General features: G+C 45.0%; 2 protein-coding genes and 2 long non-coding RNA genes across 4 annotated transcripts; 3 read left to right on the forward strand and 1 right to left on the reverse strand.

Moving 5' to 3' along the window:
- Positions 1 to 756: 756 nt before the first annotated feature.
- On the forward strand, positions 757 to 3,855 carry LOC124686159. Its single transcript, XR_006997740.1, has 5 exons — positions 757 to 1,279; positions 1,391 to 1,442; positions 1,627 to 1,809; positions 2,373 to 3,306; positions 3,460 to 3,855. It is a non-coding gene; the product is annotated as an uncharacterized LOC124686159 (long non-coding RNA).
- Positions 3,856 to 12,861: 9,006 nt separating this feature from the next.
- Positions 12,862 to 19,258, forward strand: LOC124689418. The gene is made up of 8 exons (XM_047222954.1): positions 12,862 to 13,016; positions 16,598 to 17,153; positions 17,577 to 17,786; positions 17,866 to 17,949; positions 18,172 to 18,327; positions 18,412 to 18,522; positions 18,608 to 18,790; positions 19,205 to 19,258. The coding sequence occupies exons 1-8, from the start codon at positions 12,862 to 12,864 to the stop codon at positions 19,256 to 19,258; spliced, it is 1,509 nt and encodes a 502-aa protein (XP_047078910.1).
- Positions 19,259 to 19,808: 550 nt separating this feature from the next.
- Positions 19,809 to 23,363, forward strand: LOC124686161. Its single transcript, XR_006997741.1, has 4 exons — positions 19,809 to 20,013; positions 20,791 to 20,908; positions 21,014 to 21,140; positions 22,776 to 23,363. It is a non-coding gene; the product is annotated as an uncharacterized LOC124686161 (long non-coding RNA).
- On the reverse strand, positions 21,670 to 23,807 carry LOC124686160 (GDSL esterase/lipase At5g45950-like). The gene is made up of 5 exons (XM_047220147.1): positions 23,120 to 23,807; positions 22,794 to 22,924; positions 22,293 to 22,523; positions 21,957 to 22,209; positions 21,670 to 21,860 (listed from the first exon to the last, which is right to left on the reverse strand). The coding sequence occupies exons 1-5, from the start codon at positions 23,805 to 23,807 to the stop codon at positions 21,670 to 21,672; spliced, it is 1,494 nt and encodes a 497-aa protein (XP_047076103.1).
- Positions 23,808 to 23,955: the final 148 nt, after the last annotated feature.

Here is a 23,955-nt window from a genome sequence, read left to right on the forward strand (position 1 = left end):
GTTGACGGCGCCGCGCTTCCTCAGCTCGTCCATCTCGTGGCCGCGCGCAGATGTGACGTACCCGAACGTCCCAGCGAGATAGTCCTTGAGCGGCCGGAGGTCTGGGATCCGATTCCACCCAAGCCAATAACCTGATTAATCTCCAAAACGGCAGAGAAAAATTGAACAAATAAACCTTCAGATTTATTATGATTTTCCAAGAAATCGAAAGAAGAATTTGCAAGATCCGGCCCTCGCTCGGATACCGGCTCACCACGATCTGATCGCCTCCACGGCCGGATCGAGGTTCTCCTCGACACCGCCTATCACGGGACGCATCGGCTTCGCTCCCCGCCGCATCTTTTCCTTCCGGCGGCTTCGCTCGAGATCGAGGCGCAGAGGCCCACGGACGATCTCACATTGGAGCATCGAGGAGAGGAGCTGGCCGGTTGGGTCGTGAACAGAAGAACAAGGCGGTGCGCCGAAGAAGTAGCAGGCGTGTGCGGCGTGTGGGAGGAACGTGGTATGCATGCGGTTGCTACGATGCCGGATGTGGGGATGTGGATGATTTCTTTACAACCGGGGAGAGGGGCCGACGTACCAACCATCTCACCACCTCTAGACATCTCTACTATATTATAAATGGCTAGAGGTGGTGAGATGGTTGGTACGCCCGTATCCCATCTCTTCCTTCCAGGCCCAGGCCCATGGAGTTGCTCTCACCCCACGCACGGGATCAACTCCCACTCCAACACACGATCTCTGCCTCCTCCCAAAAACAGCACACGATCTCTGCCTCCTCTGAAAAACAGCACACGATCTCTGCCCCCTCTCAAAAACAGCACACGATCTCTGTCCGTTCATGATTCCAGTTCCCCGGCCGATCTTCCGTCACCGTCGCTTCTTCCCTCCCTCATCCCAGGTCGCGCCGTAGTCAGCTATCCACCGTTGGGAAAGGAGACCGCTTCCACCTCGATGCCTTCGACCCGTTGCAAATCCCGGCGCTGCGATTCACTCGCAGCCGGCCCGACCCCCCGTCCCGCCATGCCTTCCTCACGCACGGCCCCCGTGCTCCACACCAGCGGTGGCCGCCGGACTTACCCTCCAGAGGCGGCCTTTGCTCCTTACCCACCCTGTGCTACCCATTCCCCAATAAGGACAGGGTCGTTGTCTTCCGCCTCGTGTCCGACGCAAAGTGGCGTCATCCTCGCCTTTTGACAACGAGCGGCACTGGTGGACGGGCACTGTGTATGATGCGGTGAGCGCGCACACATCACCGCAGTGGTGGGTGGTGCAGAAGGTGCGGGACTATGCAGACCACGCAGATGCATTTTGATTTACAATAATTCATGAATATTCTTGATTTAGCTCAGAAGTGCATTTGATTGATATTTATACTTTATAAATGCAGATGCATTATATTTGCTTCAGTCCTAGATGGACGAAGATGAAACCATTGGAAGGTGAGAATTTACAATCTATCCCCATTTGCTATATTTTTTCCTGATTCAAATATCTCAGTGGTTGTACTTCCTTTTCGTACCAATTTATACCATGGTACTCTGTATCAATTCATAAGTGCAAAAGGGTATTTTTGTGTATTTGTCTTTTGCCACAACTCACCAGAGGTATATGCTCTGGATCTAGCTAATAGGAAGACATGGAAGAAGATGACCAATCTCGCTCAGAGGATGTGTAGAAGGAATGCTTCGACGAAGGATCGGTCACTGATATGGCTCAGACCATTGACAAATTGGTGCTATATGAGGAGAGAGCCCATAGAACTTCCTCCCATGTGTGGTCATGATGATGACCCGATGCTGATACCTGGTAGGAATGTTCTCATGAAAGCATGCATAACTCATCCCAATAGTAAAAGCTTTCTTTCCTTATTTTCCTGAAAGATTGTTACTGAATGTCACTGTCTATTGTACCGTCTCTTGTTTCCTTGTAATGTTTTGCTTCAAATACACTCCACCTTGGCAAAAGTTCACACATGTTAGAGGAGACCATGGGTCGAAGACATTGGCCGTAATCCATTGTAGAATTGGTTAACCAATAATTCGTACACCTTATCACCCACTAATTGGATGAAACCACTTATTTATGTTCTATCATTTGCCACAGAAAAAAATCACATGTTGGCCTAGCATGCACGTACCCTGATGTTGTAATGCTGTTTTATTTACCAAGAGTTAACAAGGTTAAAGGAAGTGAACTGCTTCCGTTACAACAGAGGCTCACAGCACCACCCCCTCGTCAGGAAGACATTGGAATTAGTTCAAAGATTATTTCTGAAGACAATATGATTATCAATGACTGACTTTGAGTTATGAACCTGCACCTTTATAGATCATAATTTTATGTGTCTAACCTTGGACTGCTATTTGCAGGTAACTTTGGCTTTCTAGAGTTGTTTTGTATTGGAAACTTATGAAATCTGAGGTAAGGAAGCATTCCCTTCGAAATTTTATGGACATGGATCCGAACCTTGGTAGATTTGTAGCATCAATGCGGAAAAAAGACTTCTGGGTAGTGAATGTAGTCCCTTTCATGGAATCTGGAAACTGAAAATCATGTATGACCATGGTTTGCTAGGGACAATCTATAATTGGTAAGATGTTCGTGCAATACCTTCGTACTTTCTGTCTATACATTTCATAGTCAACCTTCTTTGACGATTATGCATACTTAAATTCTTAGAATTCTTTTTTTGGTCAAGGGATGATTTTATATTTGTATCGATGGTTTTAATTGCATAGGCAAGTATTGATACATGAAACTTGTTAATAGTGGTTATCCATATGAGTGACACATTTTGTTATAAAGAATACCCTGCCCTTAACTTTGGTTAACTGATGGAGGCATGATAAGTTGTACTGTCAAAATGCCCAAAGATATTTTTAAAAAGCCAGAAGCTTGTCTCCACATCAGGTGCTCCTTGCCTAACAGTTCAGATTCTTGACTAACGTCTTCCATACTTTATGCATCCTATACTACTCCTACTCCATGTCTCCATACAACTGACAGCTGCTTAATATTTTTATTTACTTGCCTTTTGCATTGAAGCTGCGAGTCATTCTTGACATACCTTGTACTTACGACCTGCTTCATGTTTGACTCCTGTTCTCTGAGAAGGAAAATCAGGGATGTAGCCTGGAGGATCTGCTGACCTCAAATAGTGATATTGCGACAGGAAACTCAAGTGCCGATGAGACTTGCTGCGGTGGCGGGCGGCCGCGCTGAGGCCAGCATGCCGGGCGAGGTGGTCAGGTGGACTAGGTCACTAGGAAGATGCTCAAATCACTGTTTGACTACATCTGCCAGGTATGATTTTAAAAGGAAGTTTTTGGTTACAGTTACGAGCATTCGTTGCTCTGTTTGATCATATAGTTTAAGTTCAAACCTGGAATAATTCCCCATATGACCCGTATGCTTTCTACGTTGTCAAATCCAGTAATCGCATGTTTGTTCATGTAGGCCACTTTACCCGAAGATGATGCTTCCATGTGTACCTTGTCAGATGTCATAATTAATATTGACAATTGAAGCACTGAGTAGGACAGCGGGAAGCTCCCCTATACAAGTTTCAGAATTTGTAAAATATAAATTATACAGTTGTAGGAAATATCAGCTATTGAGACACCCATACTTTTCTTAGTCTAGATGCTGATACAACCTCGTACTTGTATATTGTAATGCACTGGAAGTGATTCGCATACCCAAGAAAGTTGCAGAACACAAACTTTTTTGGGCTTCTGCAGCTGAAACGTCTGAAGCTTATGCAGACAACATGCCATTTTTTTTAGTTAGATTCAAATTGTTGGTATAACACAAACTTTTTTGGGCTTCTACAGCTGAAACTTCTGTATGAAATTAAACGAGCTTCTATTGTTGGTATTTTGTTACAATGGGTGACCAATGTAGACAAAAGTTACTTCAAATTTTCAAAGTTAATTGTAAGAAATGACTGTAGTTCTGTGACAATGTGTGGCTAATATAGACAAAAGTTGCTTCAAACTTTCAAAATTTATTGTAACAAATGATTGCAGTTCGCATCACAGCAATGAGCCAATACTCTAAAGAAAACAATAGAGGAAATGTCTTAGACCGCAGTTGTGCAACCTACAGTTTTGTATATGCTTGGAGAAATGATTTATCCCATGTGACTTTATTTTCCTCACATTTCCAATTTTATTTTTTTATTTATTTTTTCAGGTGCCTATCTTAATTTGGTGACATTTCCTGTTATGTGTTAAGCTAGCTTGTAGCTAGCTTGGTTCGGAGTTGCATTTCTTTACATTTTATTTGGTGCAGTTTTGTCAGCATTCAGGTAGGTGAGAGAATACTGTCACATATATTTGGAGGATATCTATAATATTATCCGATTTGGGTTTACTATAAGGTGCAAAATTTACCAAAATGAACCATATGAAAACAGATTGGTCCCTTTATCGATTAATTTTTAAAAAACAGCTCCACAATATCCATATCAATTCTGATGTGTTCATCTGTCAAATTGCTACAATTGTGAAATAAAAACTTAGCTAAATCTTTTTTAGAAATTTAAGGATCTGACATTTCTTTACAAAACAATAGATGCTCTTGTTTGATTGGAAATCGGAGCATACATATCTTGCTAGATTATAATTTTATATATGTGTTAACTGTATCAATTGAAATGGTTTGGCAGGGTAGACATTCCAGGGAGCAAAATAGAAAATTCCATAAAAAGAAACGGTGTCCCTAAGTTTTCTAGACCATTCATACAATATGCATATTACTTATTGTATAGTAGACCCATAGCTTTTCAGTTTATGTTTTTTCTGTAATAGTTATTATTAACTATATCAAAGCTGAACCCTTTTATTATTCTAAAGTCTGAGGTTTTGCAAAGTTCTCATACCTATCCTATGTTAAACAACAAGAAGCAATGATATCGGTTTATCTTTATAGGACTCCCTACATGCCATGAAACATGTCTTAGATTTTTTTAATGTGAAAGTATCTAGACACTTAAATTTTCTAGATACATTAAAATTTAGACAAAGTAAGATTATGGGACGAATGGAGTAATACCAATTTTACCACACATTGTCCGGTAAATCATGGGAATGTGCATTTTTATGTTATAAGGGTAACATATGCGATAACAAAAATACATAATCGAACGTGGCAACGCACGGGCATTCAACTAGTTTAATATAGTAGAGATAACCACACACGGTCAGCTAAAACTCCTAACTGCACATGTACAACGACTCTTTCGATAGTTTGACTTCCAATCTGGCAATCTATGCCTTCCTCTTCCCCATCTGGCCTCGGCCCTCTTGCCTCTGGTCTTGATGGCATGCTGCTCCTTGGCGCGCGACGCCAACGTCTAGTTTCACCTACCTGGCTACGCCTGAGCATGGAATCAAGTTCCCGATCAGTTCAATGTTACTCTACTTATTCATGTTCTTAGTCCTTGCTCCATGTCGACGTCTCACCATGTCGCTCCCTAGGGCGGCGCTAGGGGAGAAACCCTAGCCGCCACCAAACTTCAATCCCCATGGCGGATTTCCCTCCGTCGCTGCCGCGGGCGTTTGGCCGCGGTGGCGGCGGGCCTGGCGTCAAAGATGCCTGGGCTGGAGGCGCGCGGCCACGGCTCTCGGGGGCTGTTGGGGCGGATCCCATGGAGGTGTGGTGCTCAGCGGTCGAGGCGGAGCACCTCGTCCGTGCGGCGGCGGTCCTCCCCATTGCTGGCGGTTCTGCTGTCCTGCGATGCTGGTGGTGGCAGCCGCGGATCTGACTCCCGCTCAGATCCGTTGTTGACTTGTCCTTGGTGGTCGACGACACGAGGAGGCCCGGTGAGGGGTTGTTGGAGCCTCGTCGGAGATCCGGTGTTTGTGTGTGCCTTTGCGGCGCGGCACTGCACGGATCAAGCTGGCACCGAGTTGGAAGGCATGGCTGCCGGTGAAATCCGAGCTACGACTCCGGTCATGGCGGGCGATGGCGGCATACGCCGTTAACTTGTTGAAGAAATCGTCGTCGCAGTCATCGTCTTCTTGCTTGGGTTGCTTCGGGGGAAACCTTAGATCTGGGTCTCCCGGATCGGGCGATGGCGGCGTACGACGTTGTTCTCCCTCCTGGGGCCATCGTCTATGAAGCAGATGCAAGCTGGAGGGTCCTGAGGTGTAGCGGCGTTTTCTTTCGTGTTGAAGATGGCGAATCTCGGCGGCGTGGTGCAGCGGGGTAGCATCGTCGGATACATCATGTTCGACGTGCGCAGGATGGTGGAGCTGTCTAGCGTCGTGGTAGAGTTGGTGGCAAGCCTCACAAGGTCATTGCATTGATCTCTCCTGAAGATAGGTATGCGGAAGATGGTGGCGGCGAGAACTTCTGGAGCGTGTATGATGGTACGCGCCGATGGTTTGTCGGACCGGTTGTGCCACGTGCTCGTCATTGGGTGACTTGTCGAGGCCTTCGGTTTTTTGATGATGCGCATTGGTGTGATGTCAGGGTGTTGGCTCTGTTCATTGACCCCCCTTCATCCGTGATGTAGGACTAGCGAGTTGTCGTTAGTTTGGTGGCTTCGATTCGATCTTTGTAATTCTCTTTGTAAGGTGTTATGAATAATCTAATAAAAAAGTCATGTGCATCCCTTTGATGTAGAAGCTGGGGTGATATTTCCCTCATTTCGAAAAAAATGTCTCCATCGGCTAACTGAATCACGCCAGTTAATTCATCGGATCCAATGCCCCGAGCATGATGCTCGTTCAGCTATTATTAAGTCTTTTTTTCTTGAACACCCCCAAACGCGGCACGAACAAATTAAACACGTCCCCCAAACGCTCAATCCGGCGCGGTTTGGGGGACGCTTTGGGGGATACGGCTGGAGATGCTCTAAGGTCGGGTGCAGGAGCACCACCTGCGATGGCGGTCGGATAAGGGGCTCGGGCCAAACACCAAACGGGGTTCCGCCGGTTGATGATGTTGGTGCAAACATCGCGACGAGATCGATAGCGAACTCGGGGATCGGAGCCTTCAACTTCAGAAAGCATCGCGTCGAAAGTATTCACGTGTAGCGTGCGAGTTGTGCTCGATCGGTCGTGCATTCATCATGTCGCACAATAGCTCACCTCCAACTTCCTCAAAACATCTCAAGTGCATCAAAAAAACTGGAAAAAAAATCCTGCATCTAAGAATCAAATGAACCGTTTGTAACATAGTTCAAATTTCATCATTTTGTAAATGATGAACTAAATGCATCCACCTAAGAGTTGATGTCCTTTACTTAAAGGAGTTGATGCCAAGGTTGATACGGCTCCATTGACGAGAGTGATCTGACTAGTATTTGGGATGTTAGGTGGAGGATTAGAGCATATGAGAAAACTTGCACTGACACTCTCACATGTGTGGGCAACAAAGAGTATCGTCTGCAATTACAAGAATTAATCTGGATCCTGTAGTTGATAGGATTGCATGGCATACCCAGTTTAATCAAGCATAATTGTTAAGAGTTTCAATCTCAACATTTACAGGTAGCTAATAAAAGGAAGACCTACTATCGCATCATGGCTCCTTTTATGACGCTTGGGTTTTAGTCCTTGGTGTAGCATGTTTTGCTTTCAAATAGTTTTATACCCGGAAGCAAGCCCCGGTGTGACAACTATATGAAAGAGAAACATGCTAGAGGAGACTCGAACCCACATGGCTTCGGCGGAACCATCGCCCACTAGCCATTGTTCTAGTAGGTCTTTCCCCAAGCAACTATCTAAAAGTGAACCATGCTAGAGAGAGCGCTCATCACCATCCTCCGCTACAACAACACCCCCATCATTGTTCATAGGAGCTTTGAAGCTCTGACAGGCCTAGCAAAACAGATAATTGTAGAAAGTGTGTGAACCTTCGCAGCAATAATGCTACTATAAATTGCTCAAAATAGTTTGCTATCTTTCATGAGAAATAAAGCTAAATAAATCAAAAAAAGACACAGGTAACAATTTTGTCAACCGACCAAAGAAGAAAAGGATAACTGAGCTGTTATGGAACTCTTCAAAGCACAACAAAGTATATTCTAGCTACCATATATATGAAAAATAAACGGATCAGAGCTACTTAGGGAATGCCAAGATAAGCAGACGGTTTATCTTGACCCATACTTACAAAATTGGTATAGACAACATTACACAAGAACACAAGATTAAAGTTCTATTTAGAATACTTCTAAAAAAAAGTTCTATTTAGAATAATGAAACGCCACTATGCTAGCGCACAAACACAGTTATTAATTAATTTCATCAAGTAGCCAAAGTAAAAAAGAATAACTAAGCCATTAGTAAACACTCCAAAGCACACTAAACATATCGTAGCAAACGAACCACCCAGAATAAGAGGATTCATGCCACTCACTCCTGCAATGTAAAGAAAAGCACAATGTAAAGAAAAGCACTTACGGCTGACCTATATAGAAATTTGCGAACGGATGATACGAGCTCTCGAAGAAGCTTCCATTGATTTTCCTGTGCTTCATTGACTCGAGCTGTACTATATGTACAGAGCGTTCCTTACTCCGTGATGAGCCGACATAACAATGGCAGCGGCATCCTCGGCGTACCCCCTAATGTATGTACCAGTACTGTCCGCCATCCAAGCCGGTAAACCAAGGATCTTGTCCATGTGGAGCGTCTTCCGCGGCACCCACATGAGAGCACCATGAGAACCAACCTCGCGGTCATAGATTTGCAAGGTAGGGTAAGAGAACACGGCGAGGCCCAGCTGAGTGCCATCCTTTCCCCGGATGATCCTGCTGCAGCCGATGTTGATGTTGGCGATGGGAGGCTTGTCGATGATGGTTAGGTTCTGGGTACCAAAATCGAACTGGAGTATGGAGCCCAGAGGCTCGGCCAGCCACCAGTAGAGGCCATTGCCGACGAGGGTGCACGGGAGACGGCCAACGAGGCATGGTTCCGGGCGGTCAGGCGCCGCAACGAGGTCACCCCACTCGCCGGTCTCGGAGGAGTAGACGCGGGCGGCAACCTTTCCCTCGCCCCCATCGCCCCGAAGCCGACCAGCACCACCCGAAATTTACTCGAGTGTCCTGCTCCTTCGTCCTCCCAGCACCGCGGCTCCGTTGGCAGTGCAGATGTTGTTGAGAAAATCCAGCGGGAAGGCGATGACGCGGCGGTCGCCCGAGACGGGGTCGAAGACGAGGAGCTCGCGCCGGGTGAGGTTGATGACGAGGACGCGGCCGTGGCGGCACCCAAGCACGTCCCAGTGGTCCACAGTGGCACTGCCGTCGGCGCCGACCTTGAGCGAGAATCTCCTGGGAGGGATGCGGTCTGGAGCGTCGAGGGAGGGGATGAACCGGAGCGTCCTGGCGTACTTCTCGTAGACGCCGAAGATCGGGGCGTGGCGGTGGTGGTCGAGGACGCGGCAGCGGAACGCGGCGGAGTTGATGAGGCGGCCCCAGAGCTTGCAGGTGAGGGATGCGTGCATGAACGAGGATGGCAGGGGTGGCAGGCGGTAGAGTATCTCGGTGAGGACGTCCTCGTCGTCGAGCGGTGGCGGCGGCCAAATCTGTCCGGCGTCGCTCATATGGGACGGCGACTTTGTTTTTTTGGAAGGGAACCCCGGGAAGAGGTGGTATCGGGTGGTTACATCGTCTGCCACCGGCTTTGGCACGGCGGGGCGGCCGGGGCGGGCGTGGAGCAGGTCGGCGAAGTTACCCATTAGGCCGCCGGCGTCGCTCATATCGGAGTGTGGTCAGTGGTTTGCCGGTTTGGAGGTTTTGAATCGGAATATTGGGGAGGCCGGCTGGGAAGTGATAGGTACAGCAATATATCGCCAGCCGGCCTCCCGATTCTCCTGCCAATCGTCCGCTAGAACAAAAACCTTGTGGCGATCATGATCGGTCCCGGTCTCCCGATCCGATGCCCAAAAGTCTCCTTTTCCCCGTAGGCGACCCTTATAATTACATACTGTACTATACCAAGTAAAATACGAAACCGAGTCATGTACGTACAAGGCACTAAGCATGCTTTCTATCGGTTTTGCCTATTTGCATGTGACTTTCTTCCGTTCATTATTTGCTTGCAGTAACACAAGCTGTTATATTGGGAAACGGAATTGCTAGAAATCAGGCGCCTGAGATTTATTAAATCTCAGTCACCTCATCCTCCATTAGATTAAGTACATCAAGATTTGTGCAAGCTTCCTGTTTTACCGTCATACTTTTTCTACATGGGCTGTACGCTGACATTTTTGGCCATGGGCTGCCGCAACTTTGCGTTGTTGCTTTTGTAATGTGCTCCTTTCCTCTGCTTCTTTACCATGCATCTGTACTGTGTAATTTAGCATATTTTTTTTCTTTTCTTTTTGTGTGCTTTGATGTTGTTCTTTTTTAAAAAAAAGCGACACATGTGTTGTAGCTAAGAAAAAAATTCGGACTATTGAATTACGTAATTATTCGAGATTTTTCCGAGTTGTAGAGTTTTTTTTCAGTTGCATATAGGTCGCAACAGTTACATGTGGCTCCCAATTAAGATTTTTCACTTTGCATTGGGGTTGTAACTGAGATTTTCCAGCTGCACAGGGTGTAATAGATAATTTTGCAGTTGCATGTGGGTTGTAACTGAGATTTTTTTTGTTGTTGCAAGAGTGTAATGGACATTTTTTCTAGTTGCATGTGGGTCGCAATTGAGATTTTCTTCGTTGCATGTGGGTCGCAATTGGGAATTTTTCTGTTACATGTGGGTCGTAACTGAGATTTTCTTGTTGCAGAGTGTAATGGATTTTTTTTCAGTTGCATGTGGGTCGCAATTGAGATTTTCTTAGTTGCATGTGGGTTGTAACTGAGAATTTTTCACTTGCATGTGGGTCGCAACTGAGATTTTCTTGTTGCAAAGAGTGTAATGGATATTTTTTTCAGTTGCATGTGGGTTGTAATTGAGATTTTCTTAGTTGCATGTAGGTCGCAACTGAGAATTTTAAGTTGCATGTTGGTCGCAACTGATATATTCTCGTTGCACAAGGGTCTAATTGATTTTTTTTCTGTTGCATGTAGTTTGCTATTGGATTTTTTGTAGTTTCATGTGGGTGGCAGCTGTTCGGGTTGCAGTTTCTAGTTTCACACGGGGTGTAAACTTGTAATTGAGTATTTTTCTAGTTTTTTTACATTGAAAAAGATGCAAGTACGGAGATTTATTCCTTTTTCTCTTATTTACTTTATGTAAGGTGTAACAAGAAAAATCATGGTCCTCACTTCTAAAAAATAATTGTGCCAGCTTCCATGATCTTCTGGTTTGTAGTATGTCAAAGAGCCCTAGTCAATTCGCTACAAACAGCAAACTGAGCACGTCCGTAAGACCTGCCTTAAAGTGACGTCAGCGACTGAGATTTATAAAATCTCAGTCGACTGAGCTGCAGTCTCTCCCATTGGGAAAATGCATATTGTTAGAGTTATACGTACAGTTTAGGTAATCTAAGATAGAGATAGATCTCGTGTATTGTCTTTCACTCCAAGGTGATCCTTATACGTCTGTGTATACTCGTTGAGGCTCAATAATACAAGCATCATATTCCACCAATCTCTCTCCCTCTCTATCGTTCTACGTGGTATCAGAGCGGCACAGATCTTTGACTGAGCCACCTACAAGCATCCGCGTCGCTCCTGGGGAGGTCGATCTTCATGACCTACTCCGGGAGCCGCACAACCTATACGAGGGTTCGTCCGTCGATCGGTTGGTGGGCTGCCCTTAGTCTTTTTTTCTGATCTGTAGATTGGTTTTCTTTTTTGTCCGCCGGTTGCTCAACCGACATGTTCTTTTTTGGTTTACCGATTATAGATCGGATTGAGTCGTTCACCGCCACCGTCGCCACGCGCCTCTACTCCGACATCGGCATCGACAATCTACACCGCACCCGCGTGCATGTCTCTGTCGTAGCCGCGCTTGCCTCAGCAGGCAGCCTCTGCCTCTACACGGCAGACAGCAGCAGCGCGTCTCGACGCGTCTCTCGGAGGTGCTCACAGGGGTAGAGTGTCTGTGCGTTCATAGGGATGAGTGTATGTGCGTATGTACGACCGTCTGCGTGTATACTGTGTTTCGCAAAAAAAAAGTCCAACACATACATGCACACGGTAAAATAAGAAAGCGAACCATGTACGTATCACGCCCTAGCTCTTCTTACCCGCCCGCGACCCTTATACCCATATACCAAGTAAAATATATGAAACCGAGTCACATACGGAACGCGCCCTATCATGTTTTCTATCGGTTTTGCCTATATATGCATGTGACATTCTTCCCTATATATGGCTTGGTGTTATATTGGCAATATGGATGAAAATCCACCTAGGGACTTTCCCCATTCCTCCCTCTCTATCGTCTACAGTACCTTGAGAGAACTCCTTCTCCTCCGGGAGCTCCTCCGACTCAAATTCGGCGGCACCACCGTCTGGAGAAGAGAAGGAGGGGCTGCCCGTTTTGTACATAGTAGTAGTCTTGGCGGTCTGCCAGTAGTGGGCTCTATGCCCATTAGATGGGGCGGATCTTGGGATTTCTCCAGCCAGATCCTGAGATTTCTAGGGTTCTTCGTCCTACTTTGCTTGCTCCTCTGGTTGGAGCACGGATGGATTGAGCACCGCTCCCCCAAATAAATCAGAGGCTGATGGTCACCTTGTGGTGAGAAAGTATAGCGCTGTGAAGCTTCTCCTGGCCGGCCATGGAGGCGAAGGGGGGAGGTGGTGCGGCGTGGTTCTCTGTGTGCTGAAGCTTGACCCGGCCGGCCGTGGAGGCGAGGGGGAGAAGCAAAGCACCTTATCTCTTTCTTCACCGACAAGGTGGTGGTTCGTGGCTGTGCTGCCCCTGGTTGTGGCCTTTCCCCTTCTTCTTGGTAGCCATGGTGGTGACCAAGGACTGGGCGGGGCTGGATCTGGAGGCAGCGGAGAAGACGGCGAAGCTCCTCTCGCGGAAGCTCCAAAGCGACGGCAATCGATGCTGCCGCTATTCCTGGCCGATGGGGCCGCTTCGCACCTGCCGAGTTGCTACTCAGAGGTTTTCTCTTCCTCGAGAGTCGGAGGATTACCTGGCCTCAGCACGACACAGATCACCACATCCTCTCCAAGTGGTTTCGTCCCCGGAGTGGAGAAGGTGGCCGTCGCTGCAAGGTCAACAATGGCATCGGCAGCGAAGGACTTGATCGCGTTTTCAGATTTCCTGCGAGGTCCATCTTGCAAAAAGCAAGGATTGCATTGTAATTTTTATTTTCTTTTGAGTCCTGCTTGTAACTGTAGCCTGCCGAGTTAATGAAGCTTCCGGGTCCTCTGGACCCTTCTCCTGTTCAAAAAAATATTGGCAATATGCACAGCAGGTCGAAGCTATGGCATGTACAATTGTCCCATCTTATCAATGTCATTTAGGATAAATAGATAATTGCTCAGTTTAAGGAGAAAAATGGAAACAAGAGGATTGTCTTCTCTTAGGCCTTCGTTCGGTTTGAGCCAAATTCCCTCGGTTTGAGGTGTATTGAGGATTTCAGGGGTATTATATCGTACCTAAGTCAAATCCACCTTTGTACCGATGAGGCGCTAACTGATTTTTTTTGTTGTTGCAAAATCCAACTAGTCCACATTCTAATTCTTGCAACAAGCACTCCTCGGTCACTTTAACTTTTTTTACGGTGTTGCTGACAAGGAAGGCCCACGCTAAGGTATCAAGTGTGTAACAGTTTACGGAGACACATGTGTCATTCCATGCTTGTGGCATGACAGTGCTCTATCAAAAGATTAAATATTTCTTCCTTGTTTCTTTTTTGTAGAACATGCATGATTAAATTTTAAAAGGAAATGTCACATTGGTTTTAGGTTCAAAGTAACTCACACCAATTGTAATGTGGGGGTATCACACTAATAGTGAGGTAAAATGTGCAACATAACTCCACATGTATCTCTCCCTCTATATATATGTGAGGTTCTTTCCTCAATCATTACATCTCTCTCCCAGTTATGTATTTACATCTTCATATTATTTAAAGTACACTAATAAGATCAAGGAGGAAACCAAAAGCATCAGGCCCGTGGTTGTTTTACAGGTCATGTAGCAACTCGAAGTTCTACTCCGGGTGCACCAAGTCAAACTATATCTTGAGGATGTTGAGCCGGGCCATGGTGATAGTAGGCAAATAGTACTAGAGCAACAACGCAACCTTCCATGCACGATGTATTAGGATTGTTCACTCCGACTCTCCGAGGCAAACAAACAACACCTAATTGGAATGAATGAAGTCGCCGGGCTTAAGGGATAGCTGTAATGTTAGGGTATTTGTTGGCACACGAGTATTGTATGTTACTAGATAATATCTTGCGCGTTGCTGCAGGAAATTATTGAAATAAATTTATCAAGAAAAATGGATGTACTATAAGTATCATAATTGGGTGTAAAAAGCTTGTCCATGAGGTGATCCTAACACATCCATGAAAATATAATTACCATGACAAATAAGAAAGGAGAACGATTCCAACTTTGGCTCTTAGTGCAATGTCCGTGAGAAAACTTCAGGATCTTGTTTTTCAGAGAGCATTCAAAATTGAAGTTGATTTACTGCCTGCAACATGTGCTATAACAGCTGGAACATCTAGTTGAAGTTGATGCTTGCCTTAGATATGTAAGAAACACTTTATTTTGTCTTCTTCCATGTTGGCGAACAACGATAAGGTAAAGACGGTAATTCAAACTCATTTAGCAGTTGGCCATGCCAAATAGAAATAGGAAAGGAATTTGCATATTTGAACAGAAAATACACAAATAGCGAAAAATTACAAAACTTACTATAGTGATACACATAGGAGAAATATATTCATTTTCCGAAACATGGCAGAAGAGCGAACCACCAGCTTAAATCGTTATACCAAGAAATAACTACTGCCCATACATCAGGTGTAGAGCAATCATATGATAATCGTCTGAGTCCAATGGTGCATTTGACCTCGCCTAGATTTCAGAGATCTTCAGAAAACCTTCTGGAAGTATACTCCTGAAAACAGCATAACCTTACTTTATTGTTTGATACTTTTTGGAGAAGTGTATAAAAATGTTGATCTAGACTTATAACAATTTAAGTCGGTAAAATAAAAGCATTGGAAAAGAAATGTGTGACATAATTCATAATCTCACTTTGTACCAATTAACAAAAAACATATGCACCAACATGGCACGGCAACTTCGTCGGAATGCAGAACACGGCGACTCGGTCCGCAGGGGTGCCAACGATGCCTGACAAATAGCATGTCGGCTCATCATGGGTGTATCTTTCACATGGGAGACAACATTGCGGGACCGCATTGCTCGTCAGCTCGTCGCGCCGTGCGGCGTTCCCTTTGCAGGGGAGCCATTGGTACTGTTCTGCCTATAAGGAAACCTGCGACAAATTACAGCTCCTCGCAGACCATGGAGATCAGGAGATCCTATAGAAAGATGACAGAGTTGTGGTGGTGAATTGGTGATGATACGTAGATGGGCCAAAGTCCTTCGGCCCTCTACTTCAATCCTAATTACCTCGTTCGTTCACGGTGGTCGAGCAAGCTGCCGTACAGCGCCCCCACGCCTGCTTCCAGGTGGCGTTTGGTGATGTCCACCGTTATCTTGGAAGCAAGGGTTGCTGATGCCACGAATCGCAATCCCCCCGAGCCGCCACCCCAACAAGGTCACGCACAATCTTCGCGCCACCATCTTGATCCACTGCTATTCAACTGCTCAGGATTATCTTATAAACCTACAAGAGGTATATGTAGACTATGGCAACGGTCCATGGCGTGGGGAGGGGGGCACCCCCCCCCGGCACACCGAGGCGTCTGATAACATTGGGACTCGAAGTGCAGAGTATGTAGTTAGGAAGAGATTTTTCCCACAAGGATGACTCGAGGGTTATATCGAACTCTCGGGGAATTGGCCAAAAAGCTGTCTCTCCTCCTCTTCTTCTAGCAATTCTGCAAAGTAAAATAAAACCTTGTGTCCCCAACTTCACCGTGTGGTTATCAAGCACAAAGTTTCGTATTAGTAATTGTAAATAAAATAGTAAGTAAAGTAAACAAAATAAATAAAATAAACTAAGTAAAGGCTGATTATTTTTGGGGTTTTATGTGCAAATGAGATAAGTAAATATTTTTGGTATTTTTGAATTAAAATAATACAGTAAATAGAAAGTAAGATAAATACAATGGAAATGTGTTGCTTATGATAAAAATTTGACCGGAGTTCGTGGATCCACTTGACTATTCTTTCTTTTAAGTTGTAGTGAACAATAATAATTCAGCAATGAGATATTTAGAGTTTTATGATTCCGAATTTAGAGGGTAGTTACTGGACAGTGTTTAATGTAGTACTACCTCTGTTCATAAATAGATGCTAAAAGTTTGTCTAAATTTGAATGTATCTAGTCATGATTTAGTGTATAGATACATCCAAATTTGAATAAATCTTTGGCATCTATTTATATTTATGGACGGAGGGAGTAACAGAATCACAACCATAGAAACTGTGATTTCAACATGTATTGTTCTTAATCACAAATCTTAATATGGGTAATCAAAAAACGAGGGAGGGATCTGAGTTTTGTTTAAATTTGAATGTATCTGCAGTAGTGCGGTGCCACCGTGTAAATCACAAAATCCCCCGAATTCAACACATGACACGATAAACCTCCGAGAACCTCCTGCGCCGCCGCACCCGCGATTCTCCCCGGCCGCCGGCGCCGCCACCGTCTCCGGCGATTCCTCCGGCAGGATGCCGTCTTCTTCCCTCCTCCTCCCGCTCCACCTCCCGCCACTCCCCCCGCGCTTCGCCTCCTCCCGATACCCACCCCCCTTGCTCAGAGCCCCACCACGGCTGACCCCGACGCCTCGCCTCGCCCTCCCCCCACTGCGCCTACGCGCCGTGGCGGCGCGCGCCAGCGGCGAAAGGGAAATCCGAGTCGCGGAGGGAAACGGCCGGCGCGCCATCCCTATCGCGCGGTGCTACGAGGCGGGCCTCGCGCGGCTCGAGGTCGCCGGCGCCGCGCGGCGGGAGCAGGCGGTCGCGGCCGCGGCGGCGGCCGACGGCGGGGTGGCGGCGGCCGCGCACCTCGGCGCTGGATCCGAGGCCATGGTTATGGAGGCCTTCCTCCCTGGCCCTGGCGGCGCCGCGTCCACTCGAGTGGTGAGCGCTTCCGGTTCCACCTCCACCTCCACCTAGCTTAGTTTGTTTATTTACGCTTTGCAGTGCTAAATTGTAGTACCAGTTAGGATTGATTTTGTTGGATATGGTTATGCTTCACTAAATATAGGAATCACTGGTTTGAATATAAACAACATTCCAGTACTTAATCATAGAAAACATGCTCACACATCGTGAAACAATTGGAGAAACTAAATTACGCATGTAGATTCCGCAACTGGGCAAGCATTCACGATGCAATAGAGATAAGTGTGCAATCAAGGATTGGTGCTTGCACCGTTTTATTGTGTTTATCAAAGAAGAAACTCGCTAGTTTGTCTGTACGCGCCAAAGATGATAAGATTCTTTACTTTGGCCCGATTTTCTTTCTTCATTTTTTCTTGAGCAAATTTTGCTAATTTGTAGATTTTGCAAGCCAAGGAAGTTCAAGAGAAGGCCAGTAAGATAAAGAAAGACTATGGTGATGATTTCTTCTCGGAAAACGAACCCGATTCCGAGAGTATTTTGGCCATGGCCCTTAAGCAAGTTGTAATGGAGAAGCTCGCGAACTTTCGTCTAGAAGTCTTCTCTCCAGGTTCAGAGAGAGATTTCGAAGATTGGAGCAAACCCCGAAAGGTGTACATTGGGTCTTGAATTCTTAACACTGGATTCTTTTTGGTTGTTATCCTGTCGCTAATTTGTGATTCCATACCAGGTTCCTGTGGATTTTAGCATTAGTTCATCAGATGGAAAACTTCTATCTGCTCTTGCTGAAGCCATTTTCTCATGTGTCATTGAGGATACCGAAAAGAATTACTTCGGGGGAACTGGTGGTTTGTTTCAAATCCGGAAGCCAAACTGCTCATCCGATTCCACTGTTTGTATACACCGAATTGCCGAGGCAGAAGTAGCGAATAATGCTAGGAGATGCTTGGAGAGATTTGATCTTGCTAAGTCTTCTCATGAAGTGGGGAAACCAAAGAATGCATGGTGGCCAGCCCCAAAATATGGAAGCTTGGAGGAGATTGGGGGTCCTGATTTTGTTCTTTGGGCTCATGAGTTCATCCCTTCTTATAAACTGCAAATTAATGCCGCAGCATTCAAGAATACAGAGCTTAAAGGCTGTCATGAGTTAACAAATAATAGGCGGGAAGTTCTTGTATCCCACTTCCAACTGGTACATGGCTACTCTCTACTCATGCTTTCTGTATGCATATTTTCTTTGATCATTCTAATTCATTTAAGTTTTCTCTTACTGTAGGCGGAACTAGGGAATGTTCTTGACATGTATTTTGAAGATCAATTCACATTACCTGGCAAAACTTTTCATTCTCACTGGAATGCAGAACCATCAAAGATTAGAAAGAACAATGTATGCTGGTACTTTATATTAGTAGAAGCTTCCCCACAAAAATATTTGTTATTTCTCTTTGCCAACATTGTTTCTTTGAGTGCAGGGTTATCTGAACAACCTCTTTGCTTTCTTGGCTGGTAGCTCTGTTATTCTTATTGTTGGTGTCCTTGCTCAGTTATTCTGGCCTCAGTCTCTTAAAGACAAAAGTTTGTTCATGGGTAGTTCATGCTCCTCCTCCTCATCACAAAGATATTGTTCTGATGTCCATTCTCTGGATAATAGTGAGGTATGCTTATTCCTTGTAACTGTCTTGCTTTTCCTAGGGAGAAATTTGTTTTAGGCCTAATTTTCTTTGTGTCTGCTTTTGTTTTTTGGGGTTTATGCATGATATGCCGACAACACTTTCACAGACATTGAGTCATCAGGATTTCCCTATAGTATTTCAAACGACTAATATTCTAAAATGAAATGTTTCAAACCTTCAGATAGTTTAATTTTTATTTTCTTTCTAATTGCTTGATAGGGGACATTTATTTGCTCCAACTTGCATATAATAACTAATAACCACTCACTACAAAAACAGGGAGTCTAAATTGAAAGTGCTAAAGTGAGTCTACATGATTCATTGAAAAGTATCTCTTAAGATGTTGTGGCTTCGTGATGGGTGTTCTGTTTTGTTCTCGTTGGTAATGTCATGTAGCTTGTATACTTTTGGAACTACTACCCTTTTGCAATGTCCATCAGAACTACTTAGTGTGCATAATTAAGGGCATATCTTATGATGAAATCATTACACTCCAAGCAGTATTCAGCTCTCTAGAATTCAGCGTTCTGTGTCTGGCTCTGAAACCACTGATAGTATGTCTACAATAGTTTTATAAAAAAAAAATGCCTACAATAGTGGGCCCACTTGTCACAATATTTTAATGTTAAATATGTTTGCAACAAGGAAAAAAATAGTTGTACTTTTAAAGATACTGTAGCCTGTACAAACTTCACACCAAGTTCTGTATTGCAAGTGCTCACTCCGAAAGTACTCCTTTCACTGCTCTTTTTTCAAATAAATATCGAACAAGTTGAACTAGCATATTTGTATTGCCATGTGTTTCCTAGTAAGACCGAATTACTGTTTATGCTTCATAACTGGATACCAAAATAGTGCACTTTTTTTCTATATCAGGTGTTCTGTAATACTTGCTCTTCTAATGTGCTCCTCCTGGGCAGGTACGAGGTTATTGCGTATCTGTTGTCAAGATAATAAAAGATTCATTTTGTTGCCCTGGAGATATAGTGATTGATGAAAATATTGGAGCTTGGGTTGGAGAACTGCCTGACTGCTTCAAGGCCATCAATCTTGGCGAGTATGCAGCTTCTGATGATGCTCGGGATTCCCGTACTGTTAGCCAAGAAACTGAGAACTTACCGGTGTCAACTCCCACTGAGACGACTTCTCATCTGGAACAAAAGGATAATACCCGGGAAAGTCTGCTGAATATTGCTAGTTTTCAGGTAATTCCCTGATTCATAAAATGTATGTCGGTAGCAGATGAAGAATTTTGATTTTTTTTGTTATGATGGTGTATGATACGATATCTGCAACTGAAGTTTGATATTTATTTAACAATATATAGAAAATTTCCTTTGGAAATTTGAATAATATCCATATGATTTCAGTCATGAATTGATATCACGCCATTTCTTAATCTGATGTTTGTCAATTGATTGTTTGGCATGCTTGCTGAAGCAGAATACATTTGTTTTGCTGTCTCAAGTACTATACTAATGCAATTATTAATTTAGTTCCTGTTATTCTTCAGAGTTCAGACCAGTTCTCCACTTATCTCACGCTAGCAGCGTATGCATGAATGTAACTTACTAGTATGATTTAGAGTAGACCTGTTGTAATACCTCATCTTTCATGTATCTAGTTGGTTATTTGATCCTAACTCACGAGAAAGAGACTACATTTCTTTACTGTTTTGTTAGCTGTTGTATGCTTATTGATACTTCAATGCAATTGGATTTCATCCTTTACTTGAGTTATAAGATATCATAAAACAAAATGTAAACTACTCTCTAAAATCTCTTAAACAAGTTGTACTTGCAGTGTTTATTAACTTTTCACGTGTAATCTGTTCCATGAGACCCCTAAATTTGTTTTTTTTTGCATTACTTTTAAAATTATAGCATTTTGAAAGTTCCCTCCGTTAAAATCAAAGATATGTTTTCATTCTCTTGGATAAATTTGCTAAAACTTACAGTGTCACTTTATTCATCTATTTGTAGGTGGTGATGTCAGAAGGTAAACTAGTGGGTTTTCAGCCAACCAGCCGCTTAGCTGTGAGCCATTGGGCAAATAACCCGCTAGCAGCACTGCTGTATGAGGGGCGGAAGCTTTCTCCAGGTATTACGATTGTCCCAAGGACTTATTCTCACTGGTGTATTTATAATTGCATTTATGCTAGTATATATTTTGTCCTGTCTAATACTTTCAAATGGACATTGTCAGCCTTTCTGGAGCCTAGGCTTAAAATATTCCGTCCTGCTAAGGTTGTCCCAATTGAATTACTGATGTCGGTAAATTCAGAAACTTTTTTTGCTTTGGCGAGGCCTGTTCAAGACCGGTGCTAACGGAGGTACCTTATCTATTTTATTTATCCTACTATTCTTTTTGGCATAGCAATTTTATTTCCTGCACATAGAGTAAAATTGATAGTACTCTATTTACACAAAATGCTGTAGTTGCTGGCTTCTTATACATAATCACTATTGCATAGATAACAGTTCAGGCACCGCTGGGTGTTGAAAACAACTATCACTCAGAGTTCTATAGGTCTTTGATGTTCTAAGCATGGCTCTACTTCTACCGATCCACGTACAGAAGTTAAGCTATAACTGAGAAAAGACATATTGTCAGGGACATATTTTGTTATGCCTCTGCAAACAGTTCCATTTCTGACAAGTTACCAACTGTAATATTTGGCCATCTTAAATAAAAATGGTGCAAAGTCTCGCAGTCACACACTGACAATCATGGAATAAGGAATATACTAGAAAATGATATGGCCAACCTGTTCTATTAAACTGCAATGGAATATGCATTACAATAAATAAAATGCTAGACTCAATTTCTGCGGGATGTAGACTCGAATTCACAATCTTGATCTACGCATAAATTTCTCCAATTGAATTCATAATCACTTGATCTGTGATAATTTGGTTCATTCTCTCTGTTTGGTGGACTGCATCCCAGTACATGTACTTGCTGGGATCTGTGCATGTTAATCGGCCTCTGCATGTTTGCCCAACTTCAATTACCCCTGTTCCACAGCAGCCTCTTGATGTGTCTGTCAACCCTGGTGTTCATAAGAAAACATTGTCATAGGATGCAACCACCGCACACATTTTTTTCTCTGCGCAATTAAAAGAGACTGAATTGTATCACAACTTACCATAGGTAACAGGGTCTATGGTCGCCATGCTTACGATTGGATAAACATCAATAAAGGTAGCTCTGGTATCTCGTTGGTTCTTCAGAACGCGTACCACTTCGTCTAGCCTTCTGTTAAACGAAGCTGCCATTGAGTTCATGTTTTCGTGGCATTTTTCTGCACCGGTGCCTAGCAAAGTTCTAACAAGTGGTAAACACCCAACTGGGGGCACTCCAACAAATACAAATCTTCTTCCTCCAAGTGCTCTCATTACCTGTGTAATATATCAGGCGGTTAAGTCGCAGCACTGAGTTAGCATACAGAATGTAGCATCGCTATTATCTGACAAATGCCTACCTGGGTATAGTTAGCGACACGTGTTATCAATAGGTTCTCATATGACGGCCAACTATCTGATCGTGAACGGTTTGTGGCAAGGTAGTGAGAGAACACATCAGTTGTTCCAGCACTTATGACGAATGTAGCCCTCCTGACAAGTTGTTCTGCTCTTCTTGGTCCTACTAGTCGTTGGAGATTTCTCTTGTAACGCCACAGGTCCTCGACTTGGTTGGAAAATGATAGTGTATTCTATCATGAAAAATAAATAAAACACAGTTGCTAGTCAGTACCTAGTACCAACCCTCAATAATTGAAATAGCTTGCATTAGTAACTAGCAATAACCAACTTGTTTTGTTAGCATATTTTAACCACTACTTTTTGGTTGATATTTTTATCATGCTTTCTTTTGACAAGGTGAATGAAACTTTGCCCACATCTCAAATACAGAATGCAATAGACTTGCCTGACTAAGTTCTCTGATGGGGAAAAAAATGTTGCAGGTTATATTGCTGACATACCGATATCCTGGCAGTCGCATCGTCATATCCGGAGCCTGCTGATGCAAAACTCACACCCCTTCTGAGTTGCCTTGGCCTCAACCTTGGCTCACGGAAACCTGGAATGGTCATCCCTATACCTAGCTTCTCCGCTGCACAGCCACAAAGCTGCACCGTAAATATATCATACCGAACAACAGTGAACATCACTAACCTTCTGACCAAAAACACCACCCATTTAGCTGCACAGAGTCTCCACCATCATTTGCTTGCAACTCAAACCTTGTGCATGCCTGATTTTACCCGTGCAGTGAAGATGCAAGGAAAAGCAGAGTGTGTGTCTGTACCGAGTATGTCGGTGATGAGCCGGCCATTGCTGAACCGACCAGTGGGCCTTCCGCCGAGGAAGCTGGCGCCGTACGGCAGGAAGTTGGCCCTCATCACCGTCTGCAGCCGGTTGTTGTTCCCGGGGTCCACCGTCGAGTCCCCGAACACCAGCATGGTCGTCCAGCCGGTGGCACTGTAGTTGAGTGCCCTTCCAGGAGCCGGCGTTGGTGGCAGCGGCAGCGGCACCGCGGCCCACCCCGGTTCCTGCGGTGGCACCACTGTCCTTGGCGGCGTCGGCTCCTTCGGAGGCAATGGCGCCGGCCTCTGGTGAGGCGGTTCCGGCGTTTCAGGCTCCACTGGATCGTCGTGCCTTGGCGGCAGGTGTGCACGCCTGGGGCGAGGCGGTGGTGGCGCTGCTGGTGCTGGCATCTCAGGTTCCGGCGGTGGTGGCTGGGAACTTGGCAGCGGAGCCACCGGAGCATCGGATTCCTCCGGCGGAGGTGGCGACGGCAACAGTGGAAGCCCAGGCCAGGACGGGTTGTCCTCCTGCTCATCCGGTGGTGACGGCTGGCTGTACCTCGGTGCGTCGTCGTCCTGCTCGTCTGGTGGCGGCAGCGCCGTGGACTGTGTGGCTACCGCCTTCCCCAGCGATGGCTGCCATGCGATGAGGAGCAGTGCCACCGCGAGCACCGCCGCCAGCCTCCTCATGGATCGACCTTGTGCCAGCCTGGTATATATGTAGTGTGCTAGCTTGGCAAGGAGCAAGTGTGCGCAGCCATTGATGCGTGTGCATATATATGCTCCGTGACTGGGAGCTCTGCTCAGCTGAGCAGAGCAGATCAGAGTGTGGTTTCCA

This window comes from Lolium rigidum, chromosome 2 (assembly GCF_022539505.1).
Source record: "Lolium rigidum isolate FL_2022 chromosome 2, APGP_CSIRO_Lrig_0.1, whole genome shotgun sequence".
Classification (NCBI taxonomy): Eukaryota; Viridiplantae; Streptophyta; class Magnoliopsida; order Poales; family Poaceae; genus Lolium; species Lolium rigidum.